Source organism: Muscardinus avellanarius, assembly GCF_963383645.1.
Source record: "Muscardinus avellanarius genome assembly, chromosome: 7".
NCBI classification, from domain to species: Eukaryota; Metazoa; Chordata; class Mammalia; order Rodentia; family Gliridae; genus Muscardinus; species Muscardinus avellanarius.
Genome location: NC_137793.1, coordinates 23,981,330 through 23,993,432, shown reverse-complemented (window position 1 = coordinate 23,993,432; position 12,103 = coordinate 23,981,330). Strand labels below are relative to the sequence as shown.

The following is a 12,103-nucleotide window of genomic DNA, read 5'->3' as shown; positions in this document are numbered from 1 at the left end:
GCTCACAGCATCTCCTGGAAGCTCAAGCAACAGGGTCAGAGCCGCCCTTTACTTGAGGAATTTGATCCCCCTTCACCAGGGACCCAAGGTGGCCTCCTTGCCACTCTCAGCTCCTGGCTTGGGCTCTGCATACGTACCTTGTCTTAAAGGATATTTTCCCCTCTATAGCCCGAGGGAAGAAATGGGATTTCAAATTTGGTTCTTTTTTTTTTTTTTTTTTTTGGGTCTGGTGATGAAACCCAGGGGCATTTGACCACGAGCTATACCCCCTCCCCTATTTTTATTCTTTATTTTATTTTATTTATTTATTTTTGTGGTACTGAGGGTGGAACCCAGGAGCTTTTCTACCTTTGCACTATACTCCCAGACCTATTTTTTATACTTTATTTGGAAACAGGTTCTCACTAAGTTGCTGAGAGCCTAAGTAGCTAAGGCTGGCTTCGAACCTGCGCAATTCCTCCTGTCTCAGCCTCCCAGCATTGGAATTACAAGTGTGTGCTACCATGCCCGGCTTATTCTTTATTTTGAAACAGGATCTCGCTAAGTTGCGGAGGGCCTCACTAAGTAGCTGAAGCTGTCTGAGAACCGTGATCCTCCCGTCTCAGCCTCCCGAATGCTAGGATTTCAAGCGTGCGCCACCACGCCCAGCTTTCAAATTTGGTTCTTTAAAAGAGCATACTTGTGCCTATATCATTTTATTTACATACATAGGAAATCAAGTTCTGGAAGGAAATGTAAGAAAATGTCAATGGTAATGATCTCTTGGGGGTTAGATTATGACTTTCTTTTGATTTTCTGGCATTATCTATTTTTCTACAATAAACATGCTTGCTGCAAATTTTTATTAGAAAAACATCAATGCATATTTTTAAGCATTTCTCAATTCATAGTTAACCATATGGGAAACACCCCTGATATAACACTAAGTGAACAAAAGAGAATATGGAACAGAATATATGATTAGATTCTAATTTTGTGAGAAATGGACACACAGCACACGCAGGGAATGAAGGTGTAGGAGATACCTGGGAAGGGAGACGTCAGGTGAGGGCAGCTATCACTGGGCGGAAATTTCTTTCTTTATGGTTTTCTGATCTTCTCATTTTTTTATTGACTATATATTGATTTTGTAATCAGAAAGCAAAAGTGTACAAAAGAATAAAACAAGGACTGTCTTTGGAAAGACATTTTAGATAAGTGACGATCCTGGGAGCCTCTTGGAGCCCTCTCCCAGGACCTCTGGCCCCATTTCTGGGTGTCCTGCAAGCCAAGACTCAAGCTGGCTCAGCTCAGCTGGACCTGCCTGCTCTGGGCCCCCTCCCGCCTCTGCCGCCACCCCCAGCACCCCTCCTTCTTGCCCCCAGAGGCTCCACCCAGTGGCCTGGGCCCCGGTGTACCATACCCGAGAGCAGGCTGGCGTTGGGGACAGATCTGGCCTTGTGGTCTCAGCTAAGTCATTTCACCTCCAGGAGCCTCAGCCTCTTAGCTAAACAGTAGAATAATAGTGGAAACTCCGACACCCAAGTGTGGGGGTTAAGTTACTCTTATGAGTGTAACACAGAACATGGCACGCAGGTGCGCAAACCATGACGATTCTGATCATTATTCGTCCATTCATTTATTCCACAAAGTGTAGGGCTCCCTGGCATAGGGAAAGTGCTGCCGGGTGAACAGAGGCGGGTAGACAGGCTCAGCTCCTAGGTTAAAAGAGCTCCCATCCCAGTGGGGGGCAGACTCCCATGAAGCCATCTTGCACCAGACCCCAACGGGTGCCACCAGGAACCACCATGCCATGCGGCCCCGGGATGTGGGCACATTTCAGTGGGGACTCCAAGAGTCTGAGAGGTGGGCTGAGCTCTCAGGAAGCGACAGGGTTCTTGAAGAGGGTGCACAGGGAGACTGATGGGAAAGGGGCTGAGAGGGACCAGAAAGGGCCTGTGACGGTGATAAGCCAAGACCCGAAGGCCAGGAGCATGGCTAAGCTTCCTTGCTGTCTGGTCTGCAGTGCTGTGGCTTGGGTTGGCGCTGCTTGTTCAGTCTGCCTAGGCAGAGAAGGGACAGCAGGGCTGACGCTGGCCACTCCTGTCCCACCTGGCCAGAGAGATGAGGCAAAAAATCTAATCTACTCAGCCAAGCTTGACTGAGCCCTACAATGTTCAGTGCATCCTGGGGGGAAGGAAGAGTCCGGTGGGATGCCAGTGTCACTCAGCAAATGTGAGCCTCATTTCCCTCTCTGCAAGCCATCCCTGAGATGTACAGACTGAGAGGACACTGATCCTGCAGCTGTGCAACAGGGGGACACGACACCAGGGGAGTTCCACCTTTGGGTGATGGGATCCGTGGCTTTCGTGGCCCAATGACCAGGCCATGCCTTGGACGAGGGGTCTGGGGGACTGCACTCGGGACCCACGCATCCTGGCAGGGAGGCAGGGAGAGAGCAAGTGTGCATCCATGCAAGGGGCTCTGTGGGTCACAATCCTGGCCACACCCTGGGGTCATCTAAGGAAATGGGGGCCTGGGAGCCACCCCCAGAGTGGTGGGTGGGTGTAGCCTGAGAAGAGGGCTTTTCAGAGTGCCCCAGGGGTCACGACGACGTGCAGCTGAGACACCTGGTGTCTACGGGTGTCTCTGCCACTTCCTGGCCAGGTGGGCACACCCCTCCTCAGAACCCTGGATCCTTTGCCTAATCAGGGTGCCCAGGGTCCTGCCCTCTGCTGCAGCTGGACCTCCGTGTGGGAGGACAGTGGGCAAGACACAGCTCCACCATGCAAACACTATGTGGGCCCATGAATCCCTTTTGATTTCTGACACTAACTTTGGCTCAAGTTCTGGGACAATTAAAGGACACCTGCCCTGTAATATGGAAAGGGGCGTCCGTCAGACAAGGGTTGCTGAAGAATGTCTAGTTACACTTGAAGTTCATATAAACACACCCCCCTCACATGAGTATGTTCCGAATACTGCCTGAGACGTGCTCATGTTAAATATTTTTCATTGTTTATCTTAAATTCAAATTTAACTGGGTGTTCAGTATTTTTATTTGTGACATTTGGCTACGCTACCCAGATGCCATCTTGGGATTCTGCTTTTCGGGCTTTATCCAGCAGGGTCTCAGGTGAGGTCTGAGAGGTGAGGGAAGGAAGAAGGGTCCTAGGGGGGTTCTAGTCCAGAATTTCACAGCTGAGACTCTCTAAAGGCACCAGGTCACCTCCTTTTTCCTGGTGATGGACAGGAGCCCCCCGTGCTCCCGATCATCTGGACACCATCGCTGGGAAGCCAAGTTCTTCTGGGAATTATATTTTGGGAAAGAGGGGGAGGATCGGGAAGGCGGGGAGGACTTCTGAGGTTCTCAGGATGCTTCATCCTGGGCTGTCCTCAGTTACGTCTTGCTGTTTGCTCTAAATCAGGCTAAATCCTGCCTGCCTTGCTTTCTTCTGATTTTAACTCCCACAAATCATTGTTAACTTGGGAGAAAAAAAAGAAAACATATGTATCGTCACCTGGGTGTAACCAATGTCAACTTGCTTTTCCTCTAGTCCGGAATTCAACATTTATTGAGCCTCAATCACATTCCAGAAACTTCCCCGTCATTATCTCATATAATTTTTATTGAGGAAAATAACTTCATTGCTCTTTCTGATTGTAAAATCAATACAAGTGCTCTTCTCGCACACACTTCCCCGCTCTCTCAACTCGTAGACATAAGAAGGAAGTGAAGTTTGCCCATGATCCCTGATCCAAAAATCGAATTCCTTCTGATCTCCTCTCCCCTTTATTAGTTACAATCACTGTCCTACGACACCTGTGCCAGATACTTTCCACCAATTAACACAGTCCAAGGACTGCTTGCAGATAAGGAAGCAGAGGCTCTCAGGTGCTCTGCACCCTGAGTGTGGTGTGGACCCCTCCCCTCCTTGCCCTCGGGTCACAACAGGGCAGGGCTTCCAGGGAGTTTTGCTGGATCAGCAAATGAATGAGGCTGGGGGACGTCTGTATGTTCCCGGTTTTACTCAGCCTCAGTAAGTCATCAAAGGCTGCATCCAATTTGTACTTTTTAAAGATCCTAACCCACCTGTGCTGGTTCCAGAGGGCTGTGAGTTCCTGTCTGTGACCTGGCAATGTGGGTGGTGAATGAGCAGGGAGATGTGGGTGGGGCATGGCTGCTTCCAGTTATACAGAAACAAAGAGTAATGGGAGAACTGGGAGGGTTCCAAAGCCTGCATTTTCTTTTCTTTCTTTTTTTCTTTTTGTTTTTCTTTTTTCTTTTATTTATTTTTTCTTTCTTTCTTTCTTTCTTTCTTTTTTTTTTTTTTTTTTGGTGGTACTGGGATTCCTGGAAGCCCTTCTACCTCCGGGCTACACTCCCAGACCTGTTTTTATATTTTTTATTTGGAAACAGGGTCTCCTAAGCCAGTGCGCGCGGCTGGCTTCGAACCTGTGCGATCCTCCTGTCTCTGCCTCCCAAGCGCGGGGATTACAAGCGTGCGCCACCACGCCCGGCTTCTTTTCGTTTTTCTTTTCTTTTCTTTTTTTTCTTTTTCTTTTTTGCGGTACTCGGGACTGAATCCAAGGACATTCTACCTCTGAGCTACACCAGTCCTATTTTTTTTTAATTTAATTTTGAAACAGGTGTCACCAGGTGGATGAAAGTCTCACTGCTTGCTGAGGCTGTCCTGGAGCCTGTGATCCCCCTGTCTCAGTACTGAGAATATAAGCACACACGACCATGCCCAACTGGAAGCTTGTGCCTTGGTGGGCACAAGGTTAAAATGTCCATGTAAGGCAGGAAGCTTCTGGGCTTACAGACAGATGCAAAAATCCACCAAAACCCCACCGTCTTTAGATGTGTGCATTTCATTACAGGTAAATTACATACAGGGCTATGACTACACCTGAAAAACCTATTCGCCCTTCTTTCTCCCCAGAGACCAAGGCTGGTTGGTTCAGGTGCAGTCTGTAGGTTCAGGGGCTAAGGTCTCAATCAGAGAGTAGATAAGCGATTGCCGGGGGCTACAGGAGGGGAGAACAGGGAATGGCTACTTAATGGAGTAGGCATCCCTGCGTGTGTTGAGGGGAGAATTAAATGTTTTGGAACTAGACAGAGATGGTGGTTGCTAACTGAAGTCCACTCATTTGTATGCTTTGAAATGGTTACTATCCTGCTAGGTGAGTTTTGCCTCAATTAAAAAATATCCCCTTCTATGCCCAAATATGTGTCTATACACACACACACACACACACACACACACACACACACACACAGACACACACACAATTTCCCCCATGCAACCAGGCTCTGACACCCCCTTCCCCTTAAAAGTAAGAACACGCAAAACTTCTGGGTGGTTAAAAGCAGAAGTGGGGCATCACAGAGACCTCTGTTCTAGACCTGCCTCTCCAACCTGCCATGTAAATATATGGTCTTGAGATAAAGGCAGTGAACTTTGGCCCCTAGAGATGCCCCCGCCAGGGCTCCCTCTCTGCCTCCCCAGTGGATCCCGAGGCTCCCGAGGACCAGGGTAAGTTTGTCTGCGGGGGAGTGAATGAACGGATGGCGAGCCACGGAGGTGAGCGCTGGAATGAATTCCTGTGCAGGTCATGTGCCAGTGAGTAAATCATCAAGAGAGCAAAGGAATGATCAGCACCCAGGGAGGAGGAAGAAAAGGCGGCAGCTGGTCTCAGCACGGACCCTGGGGCCACCTGCTCCTCCAGCCCCAGCAATTGGCCTCTCTCCGCCTCAGTTTCCCCTCTGCACAGCGGGGAGGGCGGGTGGTTGTGAAGAGAGTTAAGACTTGAAGGGCCCCTGGCCGGCGAGCCCTCCCCGGAGGAGCGCGCGAGGAGGAAGCGCCACGTGGGTCCTCGCTGGTACCTACCGAGCAGCTGCACCTCATCCGTGATGCCGTACACGTCGATGAGCGCCCAGAGAGGGCCGCCCACGGCCACGCCGCAGTGGAAGAGCACCGGGTCGCCGTCGTTGACGCTGTAGAAGACGCGGCCGTGGCGGTCGGCCCAGTACGCCAGCACCGTGTCGCGCAGGGCCAGGTTCTCGGGCAGCGCCTTGGCCCAGTAGCCGGGCCGCGTGACCAGGTCGGGGCAGGCGTACTTGGGGATGTCCTGCGCGCTCATGAGCGATGGGTCGTGTGCCGTGAAGCCGAAGCGCAGCGCGCCGCTCCAGCCGGGCCGCACGGCCACCAGGCGCAGCCGCACCTGCTCGTACAGCCGGATGGGCCTCTGCGTGAAGGTGACGCCATTGCAGAAGCTGTTGCGCCTCGTGGCCCGGCGGGAGTGGCCGTCCAGGCGCACGTTCTTGCCCTTGGCCTGCGCATGGAAGCGCGGCGCCTCGCCCAGGAGAGCACGCCGCTCGGGTCCGGGGCCACAGCATGGCCGGGTGGTCAGCAGGCGCGCAGGAGGGCTGGAGTCTGCAAGAGAGAATGGACGTCAGGCCTGGGCTCCTGTGAAAACCATTTCCTCTTAAATCTCATCTTAGGGTATATTCATTTCGAGTCACCCCTCCATGCCAGTCTGGTATGGAGCTGTATTTCTATTTTCTGTATTTCTATCTTTTAATAAACTTCTTTAAATCTTCAAAAAAAAAAAAAAACTCATCTTAGACTGGTAAACTTTAGGAGGTTCTAGGCTAGACCAAAGGGAAGCCACCCCCAGTCGCTTTGACTACCCTCTTCACAGATAAGCAAACAGATGCATAATGGTGTCTGTGTTAAAAGGTTCCAGGCTAGATCAAAGGGAGGCCACCCCCAAATCCCTGCCACTACAAAGCCACTGTGCCTGTTTCATAGATGGGCAAACAGATGCTTAATGGCCCAAGATAAGTACAAGCACCCTTCTGCTCAGGCTGCCAGCCCCACGGAGCTCAGCATGACAGGCAGCCAAAGGTCAAATGCCTTCTCCATTCACATCAGATTCCCCCAAATCTAGAATCTTCCTCCCAGGACCACCACTGGGCTGCAGAGTCCCTCCAAAGGCAACACAGACCCTGGAGGCCTGGGGAGGCCTGAAGGTGTCTGGCTGTTTTCCTCTGTGCAATTCTTATTCAAAGGCAAGTCAGACCCAGGCCCAGAAGGCGTCTGTTCTCTTGAGATCCCTGTGGCAGCCTGGACTCCAGGCTCTGTGATGCTTCTCAGCTGAGTGATATGGATACGACCCTGTCCTTTTTCCAGCCTGTTTTCTTGCCTCTGAGATGGGGGCTTTCCTTAATTTACACAGCTGCTAAAAGATTAAGTCCCTAAATACTAGCTGGCACGCAAAGTAAGTGTGTAATAGGCCCCTAATAATCTGATATTACAGAGGTTCCCCTGACACACAGAACACCAAACAAGGCATTCTTTGTGAGCAAGTCGGCTTTTATAGAACATATGCCTTTGAGGGTTCCTCTCTAAGGAAATTCTGTGCTGAAGGACCTGGGAGTCCTTGGGTGGCCTCCTTTCGGAGAAACTGGCCATTGCTCATGAACCCAGGGGGCACAATGTTGAGTGGGAGTCAGCTCCGCCCCCTGCGGCTCCTCCTCCCACCTGGTGCTGTTCCCAGGAGGGGCAGGTGGGTGAGCTCAGGATGTTAAGAACAGCACCCCGGGGGAGGAGAGGCCACCATGAGAACCACCCGCCCCTGCCCAGCCGCAGCCGTGCCATGCTCCACTCGGGAAGGTGGTGAGTTCAGCTGGAGCTGAGGCGATGGGACCTAGGGCAGGAGAAAGTGGCAGGAAGGATGCTCCAGCCCCGGAGGGAGGAAGTTGTACAGGAAAGCTGGGCGGCCCCTCTTCAAACAGAAACGGCTGACCCACGGGAGACAATCTCCAAGGAACAAAGCCAAGGCCCCACATTAGGAAAAGAACCGCAGGGAGCTCAGTTATTCAGTCACTTGACAAACGCTAAGAGAATGGCTGGAACGTGCCAGCCTCCAGGAGAGGCGCTGGGCAGGCAGCAGTCCCCATCCGACGGGGCGCCCACACGGATGGGGCTGACATTCCCACAGGCCAAGTCCGCCAACGAGTAAGGCACTCTGCCTGGTGAGATGCAATTTAGAGAAAAATGCAGCACGGAAGAGGGGCAGAGAGGGCGTGACCTTGGGATTTGCAGGGAGGGTCTACAGATGGGGGACCTGCAGGGAGAGACCTAAAGAAAGTGAAAGAGGGAGCCATGGAGGTGTCTGGAGGAGAGCAGTCCAAGGAGAGGGAACAGCACGTGCGAGGCTCGGAGGTGTGACCAGCGAACAAGGAGCCAGCAGCCTGAATGGTGTGAGGAGACAGGGCAGTAGATGGAAATGAGGTGAGAGCCTGGTGGCGGGGTGGGCACGGTCCTGTAGCTGTTCTTTGGGTTTTTAATTCGATTGTGTTAGTCTGAGTGAGCTGACACATGAGGTTCGGAGCGGCGCAGTGGTAAGACTGCTCAGGCCCGGGGTGTGCGGTGCACCAGGGGCGGGGGCTGGACGCGCCTGCTGAGTGACCCCCAGGCAGAGATGACAGCAGCTCCGTATGGGGGACCATAAAGGCGGAGAGAGGGAGGGTCGGATTCTGGATGCGTCTTGAAGGCTGTAGAGATCTGGAGGCTTTAACTAGTTCTTCCAGAGAGAAAGGGTAAGCATTCAGTGCACCTGCTGGGATGCTCAAATTCGACCAATGGATATGGCCTTGGGATCCGGGTTCTATTACACACGCTGGAAGGGAAGCCAAGTGTGTGTGGGGGGGGCAGGGGCTTTGTCCTCGCCCACCCCGTGCCCAGCAGGAGGGGCTCGGGCCCTTCTCCAGCCCGGCCGGCCCACAGATGGGCAGTGGCCTCCATGGAGAAGGGACGGCCCAAGTCAAGGTCAGTTGGGGTCAGGCAGGAAAGCGTTTGTGGGCTTTTCTGGCCGGCTACCCTGATGCAAGGGAATCTCAGAGATTGCTCCTGCCCAAGGGCTGGCCAAGCCACCTCCAGAGGCCCTGGCTTTCTGTCCCCATAACTGCGTAAATTTACAAGGGACACTCGCCCCGGGCAGTCATTTGCCACGCACTTCCTCACCTGATCCTCACAGGTAAGGATCACTGTTACCCACCCCATCATGTGAATGAAGAAATGGATTTTCAGAGAGGTTGAGGTGTTTGCCGAAAGCCTCACAGCTGGTTTCACTAAAGTCAGAGCTGGGATTGAAGCCAGGTGTGCATGACTTCCAGACTTTATAGCCACCTTGCCCTACTCTGCCCTTTAGGAACTACCATGGGATGAGCGAAGGGCTGGGCAGAGATATGGGCAGGTGCCTGTCAGCTCCCTCCATGACCCGCAGGCCTGGGGGCACCAGGCTGGCACAGGAGGGCAGCCGGCCAATGTCCATGCACTCCACACCCCCTGCCCTGCAGGTCACCTGTGTGCTGACCTCGTGGGGAGCCGAGTCTCCCCTCAGCTGACAGGCCTGGGGGAGGGCAGGTGCTGGGTACCGGCACCAGGCTGGGTCTTGGGGGGGCAGCGGGGAGCCCAACAGGCAGGGGCAGGAGCTGAGATCTACAGGAGGGCAAAGTGTAGGCGGATGTGGCATAGCGCGCTGAGGCTGGGCGGCTGCTGCTCTGCGGGGCTAAGGGGCCAGGGTGCTGCAGCGGAGAGGCCCAGGACTCCTGTGCGCAGCATGATCAAGAGGAAGCTATGACTTCAGGAGGAGAGGTGCTAGGGACCCTGCTGGCCACCTCTGGGACCACAGGGACAAGAGGACGGGCTGGCCTGGAAGGGGTTTCAGAAGACAAAATTCCAAACGAGGCTGCCCGGTATGAGCCATCGGCAGAGGCATGGGGGTGGCAGAGGCCGCGTCCCCACCCACACAGTGGCCTTGCACCAGCCACGCCGCTTCTGAACTAATAACTTCCTCCAGTGTCCAACAGGCCAAGGTCCCTTCCGGCTGGTAAATTCTCCAGGAAACATTAATATGCCCGCAGATCAAAAGCCCTTCTGAGCCCTGAAGGACAGGGGCCAACCATATCTGATGGTTTCGATCGCCCCTTCCCTTTCCAGGTCTGCTTCCCAATCTTCTTTCCCATCAGAGTTTCCTGACAAAGCAGCTCAGGGATCCTGAGCAGATGTTCCTTCAGAGTTGTGGCAGAACGTAAAGGAATCCTGGGGTGGGAGACCCACTGCCTGTGACTATAAGGGGACATTCCTGCTAACCCAGCTATACGTTAGGATAAAGCACGCCCAAGTGAAGTTTACATATTTGTCTAATTCTGATTATATGATCCGACTTCCTCCGGGGAATGAGGGATAAACATTCTATTCCCCCTCCTCTCTGAGGCCAGAGCCCTGACGGGTGATAAAGAAAACCAGAGTGAAAACATTTCTGAGGATGTGTTATTTACACGAATTGAAGAGGCTTAAAATAAACGAACAACAATAAGCAATCCCCAAATTGCATGCCGACATCTGCGTTTAGCTCAGTGCAGAGAAAGTGGTTCCTACCAGGAACGAAAATGTGGAGGTGGACACAGAGGGCCTCGTGGACCATCCCAGCCTGGAGATGTCACACCCCCTGCCCCCTAGGAAACCTGAAATTCATCATTTAAACTACTGCAACAAACGACAGCCACATGATTGAATGTGTGGGAAAGAGAAGACTCTGCTGGCCCCGTGGCTCCCCGGCTCACACCCCCAACTCCAACCATATTTCTAGTTGTAGTTTTCATAGCTGCAGCCCTGACCCTGTGAGAGAACTGCTTCTGGGCCCCTCTGCTTGCCATGTCCAGCGCTGGACAGTCCAGTTCTCAAAATGAACCTTTACCGCAGGAATACTGCCCCATTTTCAAGAAGAAAAGCAATGCTCCAACAGACAGCCAAAGCGCGTCTGCTGAGATGTGAGCTCAGCCCGGGAGACCCAGACCAGTGCTGCCCAGCCCGATGCCCGCCCTCCTTACTGCAGAAGGGCTGAGCAGGACCAGCTCCTTCCTCTAACTTATCTGATTCTGTGCACGGTCCTTTCTTTTCTGACTCCACACACACGGCCCACGTGGCCCCCAGCCTTGGACCAAGGGTCCCACTGTCTCCACCTACTGATCATGTCAGCCACCCCCCACCCCCTAAGTGGCTGCCTCTTTGGGGCACAGGTTCTCAGCCAGGGGCACCGGATCCAGATTAAATATTCCATTTCTAGGGACTGGCCAGGAAGAGGCCCCCCAAACCATGCCAGGAACCCACCCCATATTCCTCTCCTCCCACAAAGGCTGACCCAGTACGTAGGGTACTATCTATGATCTATGAGTGCCCATCGTCTTTCAGCCAGGCACCAGGTCCAGGGACTGCAAAGACCAGTCAGGTAAGGGAGTCCTGAGAGATGGGACCCAGCAGCTGCCCTCTGGTTCCCAGGAGGAGGAAGAGAAACAAGAGGGGGAGGAGGAGGAGGAGGAGGAGGAGGAGCCAGCTCCAGCCTCAACCCCTTGGTAACCTGCTGCTCCAGCAGTTGGGGGGCACTTGGTAAAAAGAACAGCGCCCTTAGCTGAGCATGGTGGTGCATCCCTGCAATATCCTGGTATTTGGGAGGCTGGGACAGGAGAATCGCAGGTTCGAAGCCAGCCTCAGCAAGTTAACAGGACCCTCAGTAACTTGGCGAGACCCAGTTTCAGAATAAAAAAATAGAATGGTAGAATGCCCTGGGTTCAATCTTCAGTACCCCTTCCCCAAAAAAGGGACAATGCCCTTGCTATACATGAGTGGGTAGAGGTTTTAGAGGCCCATGACAAGTGTCTACAGATGGGTAGGGAGAAGGGGACTCTGCCGCCATGCCCAGCTTGGGCCAGGTTGTTCTGGGAGATGGGTGAGCCCAAGGATGGCTCCTGAGAGGCATGGTTTACTTCACAGGTATGAGTACACACTGTGCCTGGCTGCTAACTGGTCTGAGGGCCCTTGAGGAAGTCAGTTCCCCTCTGGAAGCTGTGGTTCATCATCTGTGAGTGGTGTGTGACCTCAGACCCCACCCCAGACCGCTGGTAGGCCACGAGCACAGAGCGAGCGCCTAGCAGAAACCCTGGCCCACAGCAGGTACCCAGCCCACCTCCACTGCCCTCATTTGAGTCCAGCCAGTGGGTAAGCCCCTTGCCGCCAGCAACTTCAGGGTTTTTAGATTTCAACGAGAAGTG

The 12,103-nt window shown here is 53.3% G+C and overlaps 1 protein-coding gene across 3 annotated transcripts in view; it reads right to left on the bottom strand.

Moving 5' to 3' along the window:
* Positions 1–12,103, bottom strand: part of NEURL1B (neuralized E3 ubiquitin protein ligase 1B) — a gene marked incomplete at both ends in the record, with an annotated part of 28,152 nt that overhangs the window by 5,548 nt on the left and 10,501 nt on the right. For 2 of the 3 annotated variants that reach the window (XM_080699446.1, XM_080699448.1), the window contains one exon: positions 5,874–6,419. The exons of the other annotated variant lie outside the window; for it this stretch is intronic. In XM_080699446.1, the coding sequence (XP_080555572.1) occupies positions 5,874–6,419 (546 nt within the window). The remainder of the gene's footprint in view (positions 1–5,873; positions 6,420–12,103) is intronic. 3 annotated transcript variants of the gene reach the window in all.